Source organism: Alnus glutinosa, chromosome 6, assembly GCF_958979055.1.
Source record: "Alnus glutinosa chromosome 6, dhAlnGlut1.1, whole genome shotgun sequence".
Lineage (NCBI taxonomy): Eukaryota > Viridiplantae > Streptophyta > Magnoliopsida > Fagales > Betulaceae > Alnus > Alnus glutinosa.
Genome location: NC_084891.1, coordinates 17,544,125 through 17,563,878, shown reverse-complemented (window position 1 = coordinate 17,563,878; position 19,754 = coordinate 17,544,125). Strand labels below are relative to the sequence as shown.

At 34.6% G+C, this 19,754-nt stretch overlaps 1 protein-coding gene and 1 long non-coding RNA gene across 2 annotated transcripts; one reads left to right on the top strand and one right to left on the bottom strand.

Moving 5' to 3' along the window:
* The first annotated feature begins 227 nt into the window (after positions 1-227).
* Positions 228-4,078, top strand: LOC133870167 (uncharacterized). Its single transcript, XR_009900649.1, has 4 exons — positions 228-409; positions 488-552; positions 1,169-1,224; positions 3,449-4,078. It is a non-coding gene; the product is annotated as an uncharacterized LOC133870167 (long non-coding RNA).
* A 12,617-nt stretch (positions 4,079-16,695) lies between these two features.
* Positions 16,696-19,013, bottom strand: LOC133871901 (GDSL esterase/lipase At1g29670-like). Its single transcript, XM_062309361.1, has 5 exons — positions 18,723-19,013; positions 18,443-18,567; positions 17,675-17,920; positions 17,219-17,471; positions 16,696-17,104 (listed from the first exon to the last, which is right to left on the bottom strand). The coding sequence occupies exons 1-5, from the start codon at positions 18,976-18,978 to the stop codon at positions 16,875-16,877; spliced, it is 1,110 nt and encodes a 369-aa protein (XP_062165345.1). The 5' UTR covers positions 18,979-19,013; the 3' UTR covers positions 16,696-16,874.
* Positions 19,014-19,754: the final 741 nt, after the last annotated feature.

Genomic DNA, 19,754 nt, shown 5'->3' with positions numbered 1-19,754 from the left:
TAGAAAATAGAAAATAGAAATAATAGAAAAGAAATTAGAAATAAAAATAAAATATAAAAGAAATTAATGAATAAAATAAAAGAAAAAGAAAAAGAAAAGTAAAAAAAAGTAAAAAAAAAAAAAAGAAAAAAAAGAGGCGCACGTGCGCCTCCCTTCTCAAATAAATGGAAAGGCCAAATGGCCTTTCCAAAGTAGAGGCGCACGGCCTCTACTGTTAGAAGAGAAAAAAAAAAAAATATGGAAAAGGGTCATCTGACCTGAGAAAAAAAGAAACAAAAAGAGAGGATTTTCTCTTAAGGTTTTTCATACAAAAACCATGATCTACAAAGATTCAATCGTCCAAACTCAAATTCAATTTTCGAAACATGATCTACGAAACCCGATTTACGTTTCTACCAATTGGTTTGAGGTATTTTTACAAACTCTTGGTCTTTGAGATTTTAAATTAAATCTAAAGATATATGTGTTTGATTTTATGTGTTGATAGGATTTGTTGTGAGGAGCTTGCTAAACACTCTCCAAGTGTTGGATTTACATTTGGTGGAATTTTTGGTGAGTTTCTTCAAACCCTAACTTTTGGGTATTTAATTTTAATTGATTTTTTATGTTATTAACCCTTAGTAAAAGCTATTGGGTTAATAATATTGTGTTTGTGGTAGTGTTTTATAAATTATGATTTAAAGTTTAGAAACCTTAATTTGATGGGTTAAATTAATTTGGGGGTTCTTAAGTAATTAAAATCTAGATCGTTAAATTATGTTAATAAGTTAGTAATTGTTGTAAAAAGATTAATGAACATAATATTAAAGTTAATGATATTGAGAAAATGTTAGTGAGAAATAATTTAGAGATTGGTGAATATGATTTTAGGGCTAATATTATTATAAAAGTGTTAGTGAAAATAATTTATGGGTTAGTGAAATTAATTACGAGTTAGTAATTAATATTATGAGTAAATAATTAAATAGTGATTTTAATATCTAACTCTTAGTAAATACTTTGGGTTAGTATTGTTTGAGTTTTAGTTAGTGCCTAGGATTTATGGGTAGGCGTTTGAACCCTTAAAATATTATGGGTTTTCAATGGGTTAGCTCTTGAGCAATTTAAGAGCTAAATGTGAGTCCAATATTAGAAGTTGTTAATAATGCGCAATGTATTGTTTTTACAGTGATGCATTGTATGGTGGTGTCTAGGAGACCCAGTGCTTAAATACGCGCAGCCAAGGTGAGTATTCTACTTTCTGAGAAACTTATTTTCATATAATATAGAATTGCTAAATATAATTTTTTTTTTTTTTTTATACAAAATTTGAACCAACTGTATGTTGATTATAACTATTTTGGTTGTTTTGAGTACTTTTGAATATCTTGAAATTATGATGATGTTTGAAAATATGAATATGATATGTGGAGTTTGAATGAATTGTGTGACTGTACATAGTGGTTGGGAATTTTGTAGACTATGGTTGCATTGTAAATGATTGAGAATTTTTGTGTGAGTTATAAAATTGGGACATGATGCATTGTGTGCTTAACAACACAAACCTTGGGATACGGTCCCTATTCTCTGGAGTTACGGACTCTATGTTCTTTGGGATATGGTCCCTATTCTTTGGGATACGGTCCCTGTTATTTGGGATACAATCCCTGTTCTCTGGAGTTAACAACTCGACGTTAATATAGGATACGGTCCCCGTTTGCTTGGCATATGCATACATATATCATGGTGTGTTTGTGTGTGCTGTTTTTATGATATATATATATATATATATATATATATATATATATATATATATATATATATATATATATATATATATATATATATTTCTAGTTGCATGATTTAAATGCATTGAGTTGTCATTGTTCTTCAACACATTGACTTTCAAAGGCAATTTGCTAGAAGGTTTAGGGTTGGTATTATGGGATGCTAATGTCTATGTAAGGCCTCGCGAGTTGTCGTCGTTCTTCAGTTATGACATGCTAGCATATTAGAGTCTAACTATAATACTCGCATGATCACATTGACGTTCAAAGGCAATTGGCTTAGAGGTTTAGGCTTAGTGTTGCCTATTTCTAGTAATGTGGATGTCTTGGTACCGATAACTAGATGCCATTATTTCTAGCTTATGGGTTATGTGAATGCAAATATCTTCGCGTGTACGTAAACCTGAGCAAACAAACCACAAAGTCTTATCGTAGGTGAGGTCATATGTAGTTGTTTCTACAACATAACTTCTATATATAATCTTAGCTGCCTAGTATGTTTTAATGTTTTCTATTAGTCAGTGTTTGCTATATCAGCTATAAGGGCTTTCAAACAAAAGTTTATAAAATTGATGGTTGTTATAGCGTACACATGACTAAAAAGGAAATGTTGGTTCTTTGCGAAAACTCAGTAATAGTATACCTCTGAGGTCTTAGTGTAATTATATATACTAAGACAGTGGGTTCATAATTCCACATGTGCGAATGCAGCAACCCCCGCAACAGTGCAGACATTGATGCTTTGGTTGCAGGTTCTGCGGATATAGATATTGACTCGTCCACCTAGCGTATGGGATGTTATGATTGGAGCATATCACGAAAGTTATAAATCACGGACTCATGGGTAGTCCGTATTTGCTGAGCTTGTATTTTGGTATGTAATTTTAGTAATATATTTTATAAGCTTTAATCAGTTAGACATGTAAATGGCTCTTGTTGTTGATAACAGTTATGTATTAGATGTATTTCCGCTTTTGATATGTGTTCCGCTGCACATTGATATTTATATTCCGCTGTGTTAGATGTAACTCTGAATATCGGGTACATGTTATGGAACGTGTACACTATGTTGGCTGAGCGGCAAGTAGTCGTGTCATTGGGAAGATCCATTTATGTATGTTTTTGAAAAAAAAAATGGGTCATCCTAGCAGATGGTATCAGAGCAGTTAGCTCTAGAGTTGGTTAGGAAACGTAAGGTTGTATTAGAATCTAAGAATAACAAAAGAGCCATAGGAAATCTTAAAAGCTTCAACACAGATAGGAAATTAAAATGTAATACTCCGTATGCATTACATGGATTTTCTGATGCATATTATTTGATTTACATGTTTAGGCAGCTTTCCTCTCACTTTCAAATGGTAGGTTAACTTCAATGTGATTGTGTAGAGTATATCGCTTAGATGGGGAATGGTTTAGAATAAGCGTCTTAGGTGTATTGCATGGGTATTGTGATGCATATAATCTTCTTTACGTAGTATTGTTTACGTGGCATTTCATTGTACAGACAAGTAGTGCCGCCTAGACAAGTAATGACGATACGCAATGAGGAAGAGGATTCCTCACTAGGTGATTGAGGTGGATGATAAGTGTCAAATATTGCATATGTGGACCCCTTAATTTGCATTTACTAAACCTTTAGTTTTGTTATTTTCTAATGTTTTTGGTTAGTTTTGGTATTTTAGTATTTTGCAGGTCATTGAGAGAAAACAATAGCTTTAAGGTGAAAGAAAGCACACTTTGAGAAGACCTAGAGAATGTGGGTATGTTCAACCAAATCAAGGAAATGACTAAATCGGAATTTCTCTAATCGGAATCAAAATCGGATTAGAATTCAGATTCTGCACATGTCACAGTATTTTGGCCATAACTTTCAGCTCAAGTATTCGATTAAGGTGAATCAAGTGGCGTTGGAAAGCTAACTCAATTTTCTACAAATCCTTATGAAATAGGATTTTACAAATTCGGATGTATGCTATGCCAAAAGTTCCATGCAATAAAAGGCCGCAAATCTGGACGAATTTGGAGTCCTTTTCCTTCTTGGATTGTGTTTTGAGTCTCCTACTCAAACTAGGAGACTAACCTCCGATTTTTCTAGGAATTCTAGGGCTTCTAAGATTTGTTTTCTCCCTATAAATAGACCTCTAAGGCTCAAGAAAAAGGGGAAGAAGCTAGAGACCAAATACATTCTTTTCTTTTTAGTTTAGTTTTTCTTTAGTTTAGGATTTATTTTTCATAGCCATGTGTAGCTAATTTTTCAACTAAGGTTGAGGATAAAGCCTCACCATTGAAGAGCAACAATATTTTCATGTAAGTTTATATTATCCGATTTTATTGGGTTTAATTTTTTTCAATGTTTTACTTCTTTTCAATTTGTGGGATGATTCTTGGATATCTTTTGTGACTCAAGGATACATTTGATGATTTGAGATAATTTCACATAATTGATTGCTTCGGTTTTTATTTATCAAAACGTTGGATATTCATTGTGTTTCGTTCTACGGATACATTTGATGATTTGGTTTAAACCGGATATCTTTTGTGATTTGTGTAAAGAACGGAGTCATTGAATGATTTGATGATTTTTTTAAGCATAGTAGAACATACATAAGAGTTGTATGGTGAGAACTTCGGATGTGTATTGATGAACATGAGAATATGTTGCTATGATTTGGTGGGTGTGGATTCCAAAACCTTAGTACATTTTCTTTTCTTTTATTTTACTTTATTTAGTTTATGTTTTTTTTTATTATTATTTATCAAAAATCAAAATCTCTTAATTTTTGAAACTAGGTTAGGATTTGATTAATTTAGTCATAAATTTGTTTTCAAGAACACAATTCCCTGTGGGATCGACCTTGCACTTGCAAAACCCTTTATTGCAAACGATTCGTGCACTTGCGAGTACATTTAAAATTCACACCAGTGGAAGTGATTTTTGGTGCCTCTACCTCCTCCTCCCCTTCTGTCAAGGAAATTGCTCGTTAGTAGTGGTTTTAAGCGTTCCTCATTGATGGACCTTTGACCACGAATCATTTGAGTAGAAAATGGTCAATGCCATTGGGAGCTCATGCTTCCTCATCACCAAAGAAGGAACTTATTGGTTGTGGCTCTAAGTTCCTAGGTGACAAGGATGCCTTTGCGAACCGCTTTGGTGTCACGTGGTGCACAAATTGTGGGAAGCCACACTTTGGTGTATGTGTCATGTTGAATCACGGGTATGCTTTCGATGTGGTAGACTTGGCCACCTTGTAAAGCTATGTCCCTCGTTAGCCGCTTTGACTAAAAGCAGCTCTAGCGTTGCCCGGTATAGTGTGTGGGAGCTACACTCGGATGTATGTCGAGGAAGATCTTTGGCACATTGTGAATATGGTCAAGGAGGCCATTTCGCATGAGGTCGCCAACTTGTTGCCGCCAAAGTCAAGTACCTTTAGCGGGCAATTATCAGCTGAGACAGTTTTCTCAAGTAAGGTCGGCCCACTCACACTGAGCAATGCTGAAGTCCGTCCAACCACCGCAAATGTTGCCGATGCTACCATAGGTATTATACCATTATGTTGTAGCATTGTGTGCATTTGACTTATTTGAGTGTTATCCATTCGTATGTCTCACTATGCATAGTTACATGCATATTGAGCACCAAACCTTTAAAATCAATGTGAGTGACTATTTCTATTGGTGACGCATTTGTCCACAGTAAACATGAAGGTCATTGCCTTAGCACTATATGGGTGGTGACATTGCTAGCTCTAGTGTTTGACATGATGAGCTACGGTGTCTAACTCATTTAGTTCGGTATGTTAAGTGGTCCACCCATGTCTCATTTGCATGTATAAGTTATGCAAATTGAGCATCGAACTCTTAAATTAGAAAACTTATGCGTGGCCACTCATGTTGATGACACCTTCGCTTATAGGAAGCGTGTGGACAAGTGTGCCATCGGAATTAGAGAAAAAACTCTGACAGCAAAGTAGTAGTGTTATGCGTGTAGAGTTCTAATGTTGGCATATTTAGTTTCAACATGTAATATGTTGAGTTTTAATGCCATGCATATAGAATTTCAGTGTTCAACAAGCTAAACCATTACAAAAAAAATTGTGAATACTAACCTAAGGTCAATAACGTGAAAATGCGTTTTTCACGTTAGTGGAACTCAGTAACGTGGCCCCAGTAACGCAAAGCCAAGGTTAGTATCCCTTAGGTTGCTAAAATGTGTATTGTAACGTGAAAATATGACATAGTGTTACTGTCCAATAACACGACAAATGTCTCAGGTTACTAAGATCGAGTTACGTGAAACTGCACGTCATTGAGTTGTTGTAACATGCAAAAAATAGGTTACTGAAGTGTTGTAACGCAGAACTATCAGGTTACTGAATTATTGCAATGTGAATATTTTTAGGTTAGTGAATGTTGTAGCGCATAATTAATTATCACGTTACTGTAATTTATAACGTGAAAATTGTTAGGTTAGTGTATGTTGTAACGCAAAACTCATCCTCACATGACTGTGGTTTGTAACGTGAATATTATTAGGTTAGTGAATGTTGTAACGCACAACTAATTCTCTTGTTGCTGTATCTTCTAACGTGAATATTGTTACGTTAGTTGATGTTGTAATGCAAAACTCACCCTCACGTTATTGTGGTTTTGTAACATGAATATTGTTAGGTTAGTGAATATTGTAACCCACAACTAATTTTCAGATTACTGTATTTTCAGGTTAAATAGAAAAAAAAAAAAAAAATTACATACTTTTGCTCTCCCAAATATTTTTTTAGCGGTTGACCATTTACATCCATCCTCTTAAAATCACAACAAATTGTACGTTTCCATCCATCCATTCGGCAACAATCACAACATTTTACATTTAACTTTAAAGAACAAGCACAACAATATATATTGAGAATGAATCGTCAAAAATTACAACTGTTGAAAACAATATAACCAATGTTTGTGTTTTCATGTGTTTTCATGTATATATGAACAATTAAACATAAAGAATACACGCAATACACAATGATAAAACAACTACTAACGGATGCGCATGAGTTGAATTTCTCATCGTCAGTACATGAACAGCTATGTACTAACGGATGCACAACAACATGCTCCATATTACCTATAAATGATAAAACAAACAAACTCAGTAAACAAAAATACAATAATATCATATTAAAACTAACACTTAAGGAGTAACACATGGAATATAAAGAAACGTCATCAATACTAAAAAAATAAGAATATAACAGAAAAATAATTAATTATTACCTGAACAACTGCAAGCAGGCGATCTAACATTCAAACGAGGTGTGGAATATCTATCAAGTGCTATGGTAACCTGTGACATACACAATGCACCCCTCATGGAGAGGGGAGAACATGAAGAAACCGAATGTCTTGATCCATCACATGTTAAGGTCTCTTGGAATCTTCAAGACCTAGTCATGCTGGAAGCTGAGTCAAGGAATCCCATTATGAAGAAAGCATTCCTAATTTCCAGTCAAACATCTCTTGTTAGAGTGTATCACTGGCAGACATGGTTCTGGAGGCAGACTTCTGCTTCTGGAGATACATCTACAGCAGGTAATTTCTCGTCTTTATCCACGTTCAAATAGTATGTCTCTTGCTGTTTTTTCTTTTCTTTTTTGCATACTTGCCCACTATTGTCTCCTTTTGTTTTTGGACAGATTGTACTAGTCAAATTGCTGGTGTTCTTATACCAGTGGTTGGTGAGGCCGACTCACTTTCCCTCCTTCTCGATGTTTATCAGTTCCACTACCTAAGCCTTTCTTTTGCTGTAAAGAAAAAAAAAAAAAAAAAAAAAAAAGCAAGAGAAACATACTGTTTGAACGTGGATAAACACGAGGAATTACCTCCTGTAGATGTGTCTCCAGAAGCAGTAGTCTGCCTCCGGAACCATGTCTGCCAGTGATGCACTCCAACAAGAGATGTTTGACGGGAAATTAGGAATGCTTTCTGCATAATGGGATTCCTTGAGTCAGCTTCCAGCATGACTAGGTCATGAAGATTCCAAGAGACCTTAACATGTGATGGATCAAGACATTCGGTTTCTTCATGTTCTCCCCTCTCCGTGAGGGGTTCTTGTGGATCAAGACATTCTGTGGAGGTTTCATCATGTTGTAATTAACCATAATATCAAATTATCAATATAAATATTGGCCTCTAATTAATTAGGTTAAAAACTCTGATTAGGGTATATTGTCAAATAAATTGTAATATTATCTCAATATCAATATATCAATATTAGCTTCTAAAAAATTAAGTTAAAATTCTGATTAGGGTTTAAAGTTTGACATATAAATTTTAATATTATTCCAATATCCACATTATATTATCTCAATATCCACAATAATTTGCCTCAATAGATTATATGAATATAACTCTTTTTTCAGAATACTCAATATCTAATATCCAATATCAACAATATCAACATTATCCAATATCAACAATATTAACAATATCCAATATCCATGATCAAATATCCAATGTCAACAATATTAACAATATCAACAATATCCAATATCAACAATATCCAACATCAACAATATTAACAATATCCAATATCCAATATCCATTATCAAATATTCAATATTAACAAAATCAACAATATGAACAATATTCAATACGTGTTACCTGTAGAGGGGGAGACTGAGTAAAGAGACTGAGAAGGAGTGTGACAGACGACCGTTACTGAGGGAGAGGGAGACCAGAGAGAGGGGGAGATGGAATTTGTTCCCAAATTCTGCGCAGAAGTAGCCTGCACGGCACATGTCTCAAAATGTTTCAATAACGTGCAATTTACACGTTACTGAAACAGTAACACGGAATACAATTCCGCGTTATTACATTTGTAAAACAGTAACGTGCAGATGGCCGTTACTGTCATTTGGAAAAGTAACGTGCACTCATATATAGGTTACTCCATAGTAACGCGTAAAATAATATAACGTTACTATTTAATACAATATTTAACTGAATTAATATTTAATCAATCGGGTGATCTATTGATCCATCATGATCAATCGGATGATCCTCATGATCCTATTGATCCATCATGATCGATCGGATGATCTATTGATCCTATTGATCCATCATGATCAATCGGATGATCTATTGATCCTATTGATCAATCATGATCGATCGGATGATCCTCATAATCCTATTGATCCATCATAATCGATCGGATGATCCTCATGATCCATTACGATTGATCGGATTATCTATTGATCCTATTGATCCATCATGATCATGAGGATGATCTATTGATCCTATTGATCCATTATGATCGATCAGATGATCCTCATGATCCATCACGATTGATCGAATAATCTATTGATCCTATTGATCGATCATGATCATGAGGATGATCTATTGATCCTATCGATCGATCGGATGATCCTCTCGATCCTATTAATCACTTTTTTTAAAGGGAAAAATACACGTAACTCTCTCAAACTACCATTACATTGACAATTAATGTTCCTCCCAAACTACTAATTGTGTCAGTATATCCCCCACCCCCCCCCCCCCAAAAAAAAAAAAAATTACTAAAAAATGTCAATGTTACCTTAATGACAAAAATTTATTTAAAAATAATAATAAAAATAAAAATTAAAAACTGTGTTTTTTTTTTAAATAATAAAAAAATAATAAAAAAAAAATTGTTTTTATAATTTTCAGTTATTTTTTACTTTTTTTTTATATAACAAAAAAATTGGTTTTTCTTTTTTCTTTTTTTTTCGTTTGTTTTGTTTTCTCTTTTTTTTTTTTTAAAAAAAAAAAACATTTTTATAATTTTCAGTTATTTTTTCGTTTTTTTTTAAAAAAAAAAAGAAAAGAAAAGAAAAGAAATCGTTCTTTTTTTAATTTTTTTTTTCTTTTTTTATTTAATTTGTTTTTTTTTTTTAAAAAAAAATAATCTTTTAAGTTTTTTTTTTCGAATTTATAAGGACATTTTTGTCTTATTTAAAAAAAATTAGGATCATTTTTGTCTTTTTGTTAGTTTTAGGAGGGACATTGACATTTTTTGGTAATTTGAAGGGGGTACATTAACACAATTGGTAATTTGGGGGGTACATTGACAATTGAGTGGTAGCTTGAAAGGGATATATGTACTTTGCCCTTTTTTAAATAATAATTGTCATTTATAGTAACGTCGACATACTGTCCACGTAACTATTGATCGTAACGTGATATTAACAATCACGTTACTATTTTGTTCCTTGCGTTACTATTTTAATAATGTGATAATTTGTCAGATAAGTATAAAGTCTCTTCTTCTTCCTTGCGGCTGGCCATCTGGTTTCCCTGGCCATCCCCGGACGATTAAGAATTCTCAGTAAAAGCTCGTACAGCTCCTGATCCTACCAAAAAAAAAAAAGATTGTTATTTTATCATTTAGGGGCAAAACTCCAAACAGATCCAGCATATTCCTCCAACACAGCATGCTTCGATCGGAATTCTTTGTTCTAGACCTATGCAACAAATGAAAAGGCCATCACAATAAAGATTCCATCTCATTTGTTGCAGAGGTCAAAAACAAGGAAAACCAGAAAGTTGAAATCGAATGAAGACGGAAGATCTGAAGAAAACCTCACATCTTTGAAAGATTTCCAAAAGGTGAAGGTATTTATAGAAGATAGAACATCAATACAGCGTCAATTCAGAAGCCAAGTAAATGCGCCCACACGCTACATCCATTCGAGAGTCCAAGCGACGCCCATCAATGCACCAGAGATCACGCACAACAAATAAAGGGCACAATCATTTCAACAACGCCTCGAATCCAACAGCCCCAAGAAATGAAGCGTCATCTCAAATATCATCAATAACTTATTAGGGGGCAAATTTGCCCACCATCTGCTGTAATTTTCTTTTATTTTCAGAGCTCAAGCCTTCAAGGCATTTATGTAATTAGGTTAGAAAAATTACAGAAGTTACGTTGAACGATAGACCAAGGTTGAAGACGATACAACATATTTTTTTTCTTTTCTTTTCAAAACGCACCGTATAACTTAGGTGAGCCACATCCGTTTAACTCTTTGTTTTTTAACATGCAAAGAAGTGACAAGGCAGTGAAGGCACCGAATTCCAAAAAAAATAAAAATCGTTCTTTAATTCTCTCATTTGCTCTTTTAAATTATTATTATTATTATTATTATTATTATTATTATTATTATTATTATTATTATTATTATTTAACAAAAATTGGATTTCTTTTGTTTTTTATAATTGTTTTCATATTTAATTATTTGTGAAAATATATAATTGTAATTATTTGAGAATGATATATTCAAGACTATCAGCAATGAAAAACCATGGAGCCATCTCAAGGTAAGAAGACTGGTTTAGGACAACTGAATTAATTAACGCAAGGAGTGACAAAATAAATTGTAAGTTACATTTATATGTTTTAAAAAATAATTAAATTTTGTTGAATTATTTATTTATTGCATTAGTTATATTTTTAAATTTTTTTAATTAATTTTTTTTCAACTTTAATTTTTTTTATTCATAAAAAAAAAAATATTGACCCCCTGACCCAAAATCCTTTAAAATTTTGCGTTTTCAAAAAAGTACCATCTTACTTGCGATTTGAAAAAGCAGGTAAATCAACAATCACATAGTCAGGGGTCAAGAACCCTACTGCCATGTAGAAATATGTCACAATGGAAGAACGCCAAATTCTTTGGTGGCAAGGCAGTCTGAATGGAATTCCAGCGACTACATAGAAGACGATATTGAGAGGTTTATGTGTTGTATGTATTGCCAGTGTGATTATGAAGTTTATTTGTTTTGTAATATGTTACAAGGAAAGTAAGCTTTTATGGTAGCTAGTTACTTTTTGTGTTTTGGTCTACAAACCCCTTGACAGTGTATATATATTTTGGTACTCCCAATATGTGGAAGATGTAATATATATTTACCCTTTTATTAGTTGAATAGCTGACCATGAAGTTCTTGTTGGTAGCTCAATCATGAAGTGCTTTTTGGTACCCCTTCTTGCAATATCATATTATGTGATGAAATCATTGTATAATTTGGCATCTTTGTGAAGGTATGTCAACACAAGATATCTACATTACATGCTGTTATTTAAAAGAGATAGACGTACTGTTGCATTTGCAATAGGTAATAAAGTGCCAAGAAACAACCTGCTTAGAGATATCTCCATTACAAAACATAGGGTATATATGATTATTTAGGGAGGTTTATATGCATATAAATATTTAATTTTAACACGTGGACAATAAAATAATAAAACTACACGTTACTATAATTGTAACGTGATATATATATGCTCGTTACTATATATTGAGTAACGTGAACAATATCAAGTTACTAGGTCATATATTAACTAACGGGTTAATTTGCACGTTACTCTAGAGTAACCTGTAAATTTATCACGTTAGTGTATATTAGCGCATATATATTTACGCTACTGTCCAATAACCCATAAAATGTTCACGTTACAAAGGAGTTACAAAGTAAATTTTACACATTACTATATATTTCAGTAATGCGTCAAATAATTATCACGTTATTGTAATCACTTACGTGTAAAATTCTACATGTTAGTATTCACATTTTTTTTGTAGTGAACAATAAAGCTTACCATGTTGAACTACGATATTAACTCGTTAGGGCTTTGGTGTAAATTTGGAATGGATTGACGATCAAACAGTAGAAGTGAACGTAGATAATCACAAGTGGGTAGTTGTATTCCTACCCGATAGTGTTGGGAGTCCGAACTTTGCGGGTCTCGTTTGCGAGTTACTCCGCAATTCCTATTCGATGTTCAACAATGATGAATGTCTGAGAGTGTATACTAGTGTTTGGCTTATGCCTAAGCCAAGCTCATATCGAGTCTGAGTTGGGAACATCCGGATAGTGCAAATGATTTCACTATAGTCACAAGTCTATGTAGTCGTGCATAGATTACCGTGTGCTAAACCTAGCAACGATCTATGATGTGTGTTCTATAAAGAAAACTGACAACTTGTTCAGTCAACTATAGGGAGCTTTGGTATTCCCGAAGATTGACTTTCTTTCGAGATACCATACACACACGGTGCAAAAAGGAAATGTGCCAAAGTCAGCGATCCATATATGGTATGACAATTATGAGTTTTTGGTGATGCCATTTGGATTGACAAATACACCGTTGATATTTATGGACTTGATGAATCAAGTATTCCATGAGTACTTAGACTTCGGTATAGTTGTGCTTACCGATGACATGTTAGTATATCCGATTAATTGTGTCATGCATGGAAGACACTTTCATTAGTGTTGGAAGTGCTTAGTAAAATGAATTCCTCACCAAGCTCATGTGATGTGAGTTTCGGTTTGACGAAATGTCCTTCTTGGTTCCTAGATTGAACAAGAATGGATTCATAGTCAACACGTTAGAACAAGAACACACAATTGCACCTGTGCTTGAACTACCCCTGGAGAAATTGTTGGGTATGTGGCTTGCACAGATACGTCGCGACTAGGCGAGGATGCACCCTTGTGTATCGTAGGAATATAGCCTATGCTACTTATTAACTGTGGATATGGAGTAGCGCCATTCTGCTCATGGTTCGCAGATGATAGCTATTATCTATGCTTTACCATTTTGTGGGCAATGCCTCTACGGTGAATTGTGTGTGGAATCCACACTTAACACCCAAGTCTTGATGCACTTTTGTGTTGAGAGACGGAAATGTAAGGCAACTATGATGGCTTGAAGTGCTAGGAGATCTTGATGGCAAGATGTCCTGCTGTGTAACTTAAGCCACTGTCATGGCTAAAACACTAAGTGGAAATTTCGTGATGGCGAAATTGACTCTAAGTGTATTTGGAATGTTAGCTTGACGTACCCTCCACAAGCGGACGACAAATCCAAGAGATCTATTTAGACACCTGAGGATATGCCCAAGTTATGCGTGTGGGAATCCATTGAGTTGGTTATGATACCCGCCATTGGTTGTGACTACTAGTTATAGTAGTTTACAACTACTGACTTTGTATCGCATGTAACGTCGTATGGACGTGATTGATGAACGCCACTTCGTAAGGTATGAAGTTGGAGTGAAACGATCAGCGAGCTTTGAAGTGGTGCATGATTCTAGGGAAGATTGCACTCGTTCAAAGTGGATAATCACTACATAATGATGGTAAGCTATGTGGATAAATATGCTTCAAATTTGTGTTTCAAATTGGTGATCTTGTGTAATGCAAGGTGTCGCCAATGCGAAACATGTAACGGTTTGGGCAATATGGATGTGCTCAATTCTGAAAATATTGAGTTGTCTCTAATGTTAAACGTGAGTTTGTCATGTAATCGGTCATGATGTCTTCTAATTTTAGCGGGCATCCGTAACATTTCCTCGTATTTCTCCGTTTGAAACATGTCTGCGACTTTATTCATGTGATGTACTTCTTTGTATTCAATGAAAATTGACCTATAAAGAAGTGCAAAACGAGCTATGGTTTGTGAAAAAACGAAAAAACCCATTTCGTTGGTGGGGACTCTATGGTGAAATCACGATGTTGAGGAAGCCACATGAGTGTTCGATCGTTAAATGTGGAAGTGATCCCCCATTTTTGCGAATAAAACCTGGTATAAATCCGCCCAGCCAAGGTGAGTATTCTACTCATTGAGAAACTTATTTTCATATAATATAGAATTGCTAAATATAAATTGTTTTACAAAATTTGAACCAACTGTATGTTGATTATAACTATTTTGGTTGTTTTGAGTACTTTTGAATATCTTGAAATTATGATGATGTTTGAAAATATGAATATGATATGTGGAGTTTGAATGAATTGTTTGACTGTACATGGTGGTTGGGAATTTTGTAGACTATGGTTGCATTGTAAATGATTGGAATTTTTAGTGTTAGTTATAAAACTAGGACATGATGCATTGCGTGCTTAACGGCACAAACCTTGGGATACGGTCCCTGTTCTCAGGAGTTACGAACTCGACATTAATATGGGATACGGTTCTTGTTCTCTTGGAGTTACGGACTCTATGTTCTTTGGGATATGGTCCTTATTCTTTGGGATACAGTCCCTGTTATTTGGGATACGGTCCCTGTTCTCTGGAGTTACAGACTCGACGTTAATATGGGATACGGTCCTTGTTCTCTTGGAGTTACAAACTCTATGTTCGTTGGTATATGGTCCCTATTCTTTGGGATATAGTCCCTGTTATTTGGGATACGGTCCCTATTCTCTGAAGTTACGGACTCGACGTTAATATGGGATATGGTCCATGTTCTCTTAGAGTTACGAACTCTATGTTCCTTGGGATACGGTCCCCGTTCGCTTGGCATATGCATACATATATCATGGTGTGTTTGTGAGTGCTGTTTTTTATGATATATATATATATATCTAGTTGCATGATTTAAATGCATTGAGTTAAGAGTGCATGAATGATTGCATTGTCTAGATGTAGAGATACCTGCGTCTATGTAAGGCCTCGCGAGTTTTCGTTGTTCTTCAACACATTGACGTTTAAAGGCAATTTGGTAGAAGGTTTAGGACTTGTATTATGGGATGCTAACGTCTATGTAAGGCCTCGCGAGTTGTCGTCGTTCTTCAGTTATGACATGCTAGCATATTAGAGTCTAACTCTAACACTCGCATGATCACATTGATGTTCAAAGGCAATTGGCTTAGAGGTTTAGCCTTAGTGTTGCCTATTTCTAGTAATGTGGATGTCTTGGTACCGATAACTAGATGCCATTATTTCTAGCTTATAGGTTATGTGCATGCAAATATCTTCACGTGTATGTAAACCTGAGCAAATAAACCACAAAGTATTATCGTAGGTGAAGTCATACGTAGTTGTTTCTCCAACAGAACTTCTATGTATAATCTTAGCTGCCTAGATGTTTAAATGTTTTCTATTAGTCGGTGTTTGCTATATCAACTATGGGGGCTTTCAAACAAAAGTTAATAAAATTGGTAGCTATTATAGCGTACGCATGACTAAAAATGAAATGTTGGTTCTTTGCGAAAACTCAGTAAATAGTATACCTCTGAGGTCTTAGTGGAAGTATTTATACTAAGACGGTAAGCTTATAATTCCACTTGTACGGATGCGGCAACCCCCACAACCGTGCACACATTGATGCTTTGGTTGCAAATTCTGCTGATATAGATATTGACTCGTCCACCTAGCGTATGGGATGCTATGATTGGAGCACATCACGACAGTCATAAATCACGGACTCATGGGTAGTCCGTATTTTGGGTATTTTATTTATGGCTCGTGTCTTACGTGGCATACGTATTTGCTGAACCTGTATTTTGGTATGTAATTTTAATAATATATTTTATAAGCTTTATCAATTAGACATGTAAATGGCTCTTGTTGTTGATAACAGTAATGTATTAAATGTATTTCCGCTTTTGATATGTGTTCCGCTGCACATTGATATTTATATTCCGCTGTGTTAGATATAACTCTGAATATCAAGTACATGTTATAGAACGTGTACATTATGTTGGTTGAGCGACAAGTAGTTGTGCCATTGTGAATATCCATTTATGTATTTTTTTTTTAAAAAAAAAAGGGGTCGTCACAATTACTATTGCCTATAAAATATTATAATATAGTCTTAATATACAAAATTAAGACCTTCACCTCTCACGATTGAGAGTTAATGGTAATCACGAGTTCAAGTTATTAATATTGAAAGTAGTTATAATAGAATAATAAATCACATGGTCCGTTTAGTTCATTATCACCACACCAACAATCAATCAAAAGTCTCCACTTCATATGATCAAGATAAATTATCATCATTGATATGTTATAGTCTTGTCAAATGAAATGTCAAATTCCATTACTAACTGTAAACAACGTACAATATATAAGTTACATGAATGGTTTATGACTTAAATCTTCTGTATGATACTCTCATTAACACACCTAATTAAGCTGTATTGAATATAATTGAAGTACTACTTGTATATAATAAATAATATAAACATGCATACTATAATTCCAAAAAAAAAAAAAAATAACTTCATTTAAAAAATAAACCCTAATATATATATCCTCTTTACATATCATCTTGCTCATTAGAGCTGCGCGAGGTGGCTGATATTGAATGGATAAGCATGACTTGGAGAGTAAGCATTGTATGCTCCTTCTGCATACGCCAAATTTGCGGCTTCAGTGGGATGGACTCCATCCCAAAACATATATTCGCTCCGAGTACTGCATGATTTTCCAAAAGGCTTGCATTGCACGGCCGGGGCCAGCCCAGTGGGCCACATTTCACAGCAGGAAAAATCTGTAACCATGGAACCTGACAGTACAGAATTCCGTCAATACATTGAAAGTGGCGGCGAAAGTGGGTAAAAAGAGTGTTAACATGATGATCAGTTGATCAGGTTATTAATATATATATATATATATATACCTCGAGCCGAACTGCTCGACATTAATAATCCACTAGTGTTTATGAAGATAAAAGTTGAAAACTCGAGATTGACATTGTTGTTGAGCTGATCCACCAGAGATTTAAGCAAATCATTGAAAAGTTCAACCGCATTGTAGATGTTGTCCAAACATGGAGAGCCAATAAGTCCACATGAAACATGTTCGAATGGAGTACTAGCTAACGCAATCGGTCCGACAACCACAAATTTCTTTGCCCCATAGTTGTACAAACTCTGCCACCAACGCATTAATATTGCATCAGCAGATGAACAGATCAAGAGATAAAACTACAGGCCTTAGTCTTGGTGTCATTCCCACCAAGTATTCTAATGTTGGAAGTCTTACACGATCTTTGGAGAAGGGTAGACGAAATGGCCTTTTATTTTTTGTCAAAAAAAAAAAAAAAAGAAAATGAGAAAAAAGAAAGCGTGCTAACCATTAATTGCTGAGATAGTTGTTGGATGAGAAGAAGAGGATATTGCAGTTGGGTGTACAGGCGGCTAGTAGGGTAGAACTCGGGCAAGAAGTAGTTGTTAAGATAGTCGTTTTGGCCTATTGAAACAAAATATAAGCACTTGTTTAGGTACACTGTGGTTGATATATCATTTCCCAACCTCTGGTTGATCTCCGACACGGTAGTTTGGTGGTTTTTCAACTGCCTATTCATGCTTATCCGATCACCCTGCAGATATGCAATGATGAGCCAAGTTACAACATTATCAATTACGAAGGAAAACAGCTACTATCCCCGATGTTTTCGCTATCATATTTATAAATTTTAAAAATTGTCAATTTAGTATATTCATCTTTCAATTTCGAGTAATGCTACACATCATCTCCTTATCTTCCTTTTGTCCTCCCAAAATTAATGTGGCTCTAAAAATCACCATTGAATTTAAAGTTTAATGGTATGATTGCAAAAGTGATGAAAGATTAGGGGTGGTAAGTGAAGTTTTCTCTAATGAAAACTTGGTGTTGTCTAGTTTCATTGCGAATTCCCATGCCTGAAAATTTGGGGAAAATATATATATAAAATGGGCATTTTGAGAATTTTGACAAGATTTAACGGATGAATGAAATTAAAATATGAATACATTAAATTGACATTTTTAAAGTTTAATGGTATGATTGCAAAAGTAATGAAAGATCGATCTGGGTCTCTAATAAAAAAATTGCAGTGTTTTTGATGCGTAATTTTAATTACCTGGTGTTGTCCAGTTTCATCGCGAATTCCCGCTGCACCAGATGCATAGTTCACACCTTGGAGTATTTCCGGGCCTTTAGCATTAGCGAAGGGCGGGATGTAATGGTCGAATCCCAGAAATTGAGCTGTAATGAGAAATTCATGTTCAAAATTAAGCATCATTCATTTATATATATATATATATATATATATATATATACATAAATTACTATAGGTAGGTAGGTATATATAATAAAACCGAACTAAAATGATCAATTTGAAAGCGGAAAATGCAGATCACCAATGAAATCCATGCTATTACGACCGTTGGAAAACCTTCCGGTAGGCCCCAAGGGGAAATCAATCCCATATGGTGGATAATTGGATTTCGCCTCTGTGAGAAGATTGTTATTGTTGCCATTGTCGAAGCTCGAGTCCCCGAAAACAAAGAGACAAGGTACTAGCGGCTTTCCATTTGCACAACCCCCTTGCAACAAAACAAGCAGCAGCAGCATCCACCACAATGCCTGGAGCTGATCATCATCAGATGCCGCCATTGAAATGAGAGAATGAAGGTGAAATCCAAACTGTGTTGTCCGATCGAATTCATGAAGATGCATGCAAAAGAGGACAAGTATTTGTAGTGATCAGTAGCCCCAAATGTTATGTTAAGGACGTACACATTGTTTCTTAGGCATAGATCGAGCCCCAAACTAAGTCTCAGAATAGGTAGATGTAATATCATAGCCCCAAATGTTATGTTAAGGACACATTGTTTCTTAGGTTCTCATGTGCATGCAATTAAAAAAACATGTATTTCTCAATTGTAAGGAACACATGCCATTATAAGAATTTGGTTTGCTGGAAATTTTTACATACCGGCTTGTAAGAAATTTACGTCCTTTTCTCCCCTAACAGTAGCGGGAACATTTTTGTCAAAGACCATTCACAGTAGTTTCCTTTCGATTTTCCTTAAACTTAGGGAACAAAACTAATTTTTGTTTTCCTATCCAAATACGCTTTATAATAACTTCCCTTATTTGTCATTAAATTAATTAAATATAATTTCTTTATAAATATAAGTTTGTACCTATCCTTACATTTTTCATAAAATTTCAGTACAATCCCCAATTAAAGGAAAAAAGATGAGAGATGAGAGAGGCAAGAAAAATATTTTGTATTAAAATAATGGATAGAGAAGTTCTTTTCGTTTCTTACACATTGGGTAAGATTGTAGCATTCTCAATGCTTAGGGAACCTTAGGTATTTACTGTGGGTGGTTTTTTGACATTTTCCCTATATGTAAGGAAGGGAATGGGCAATACGAAAGTTG

What these genes read in the sequence shown, in the direction of transcription:
- LOC133871901 (XM_062309361.1), bottom strand. Translation starts at nt 18,978, where the DNA reads ATGGCGGCATCTGATGATGATCAGCTCCAGGCATTGTGGTGGATGCTG. An exon ending in TAATAGCATGGATTTCATTG is followed by an intron (nt 18,568 to 18,722) that starts GTGATCTGCATT and finishes TTCTCATTACAG; the next exon opens with CTCAATTTCTGGGATTCGAC. An exon ending in AACTATCTCAGCAATTAATG is followed by an intron (nt 17,472 to 17,674) that starts GTTAGCACGCTT and finishes CGTTGGTGGCAG; the next exon opens with AGTTTGTACAACTATGGGGC.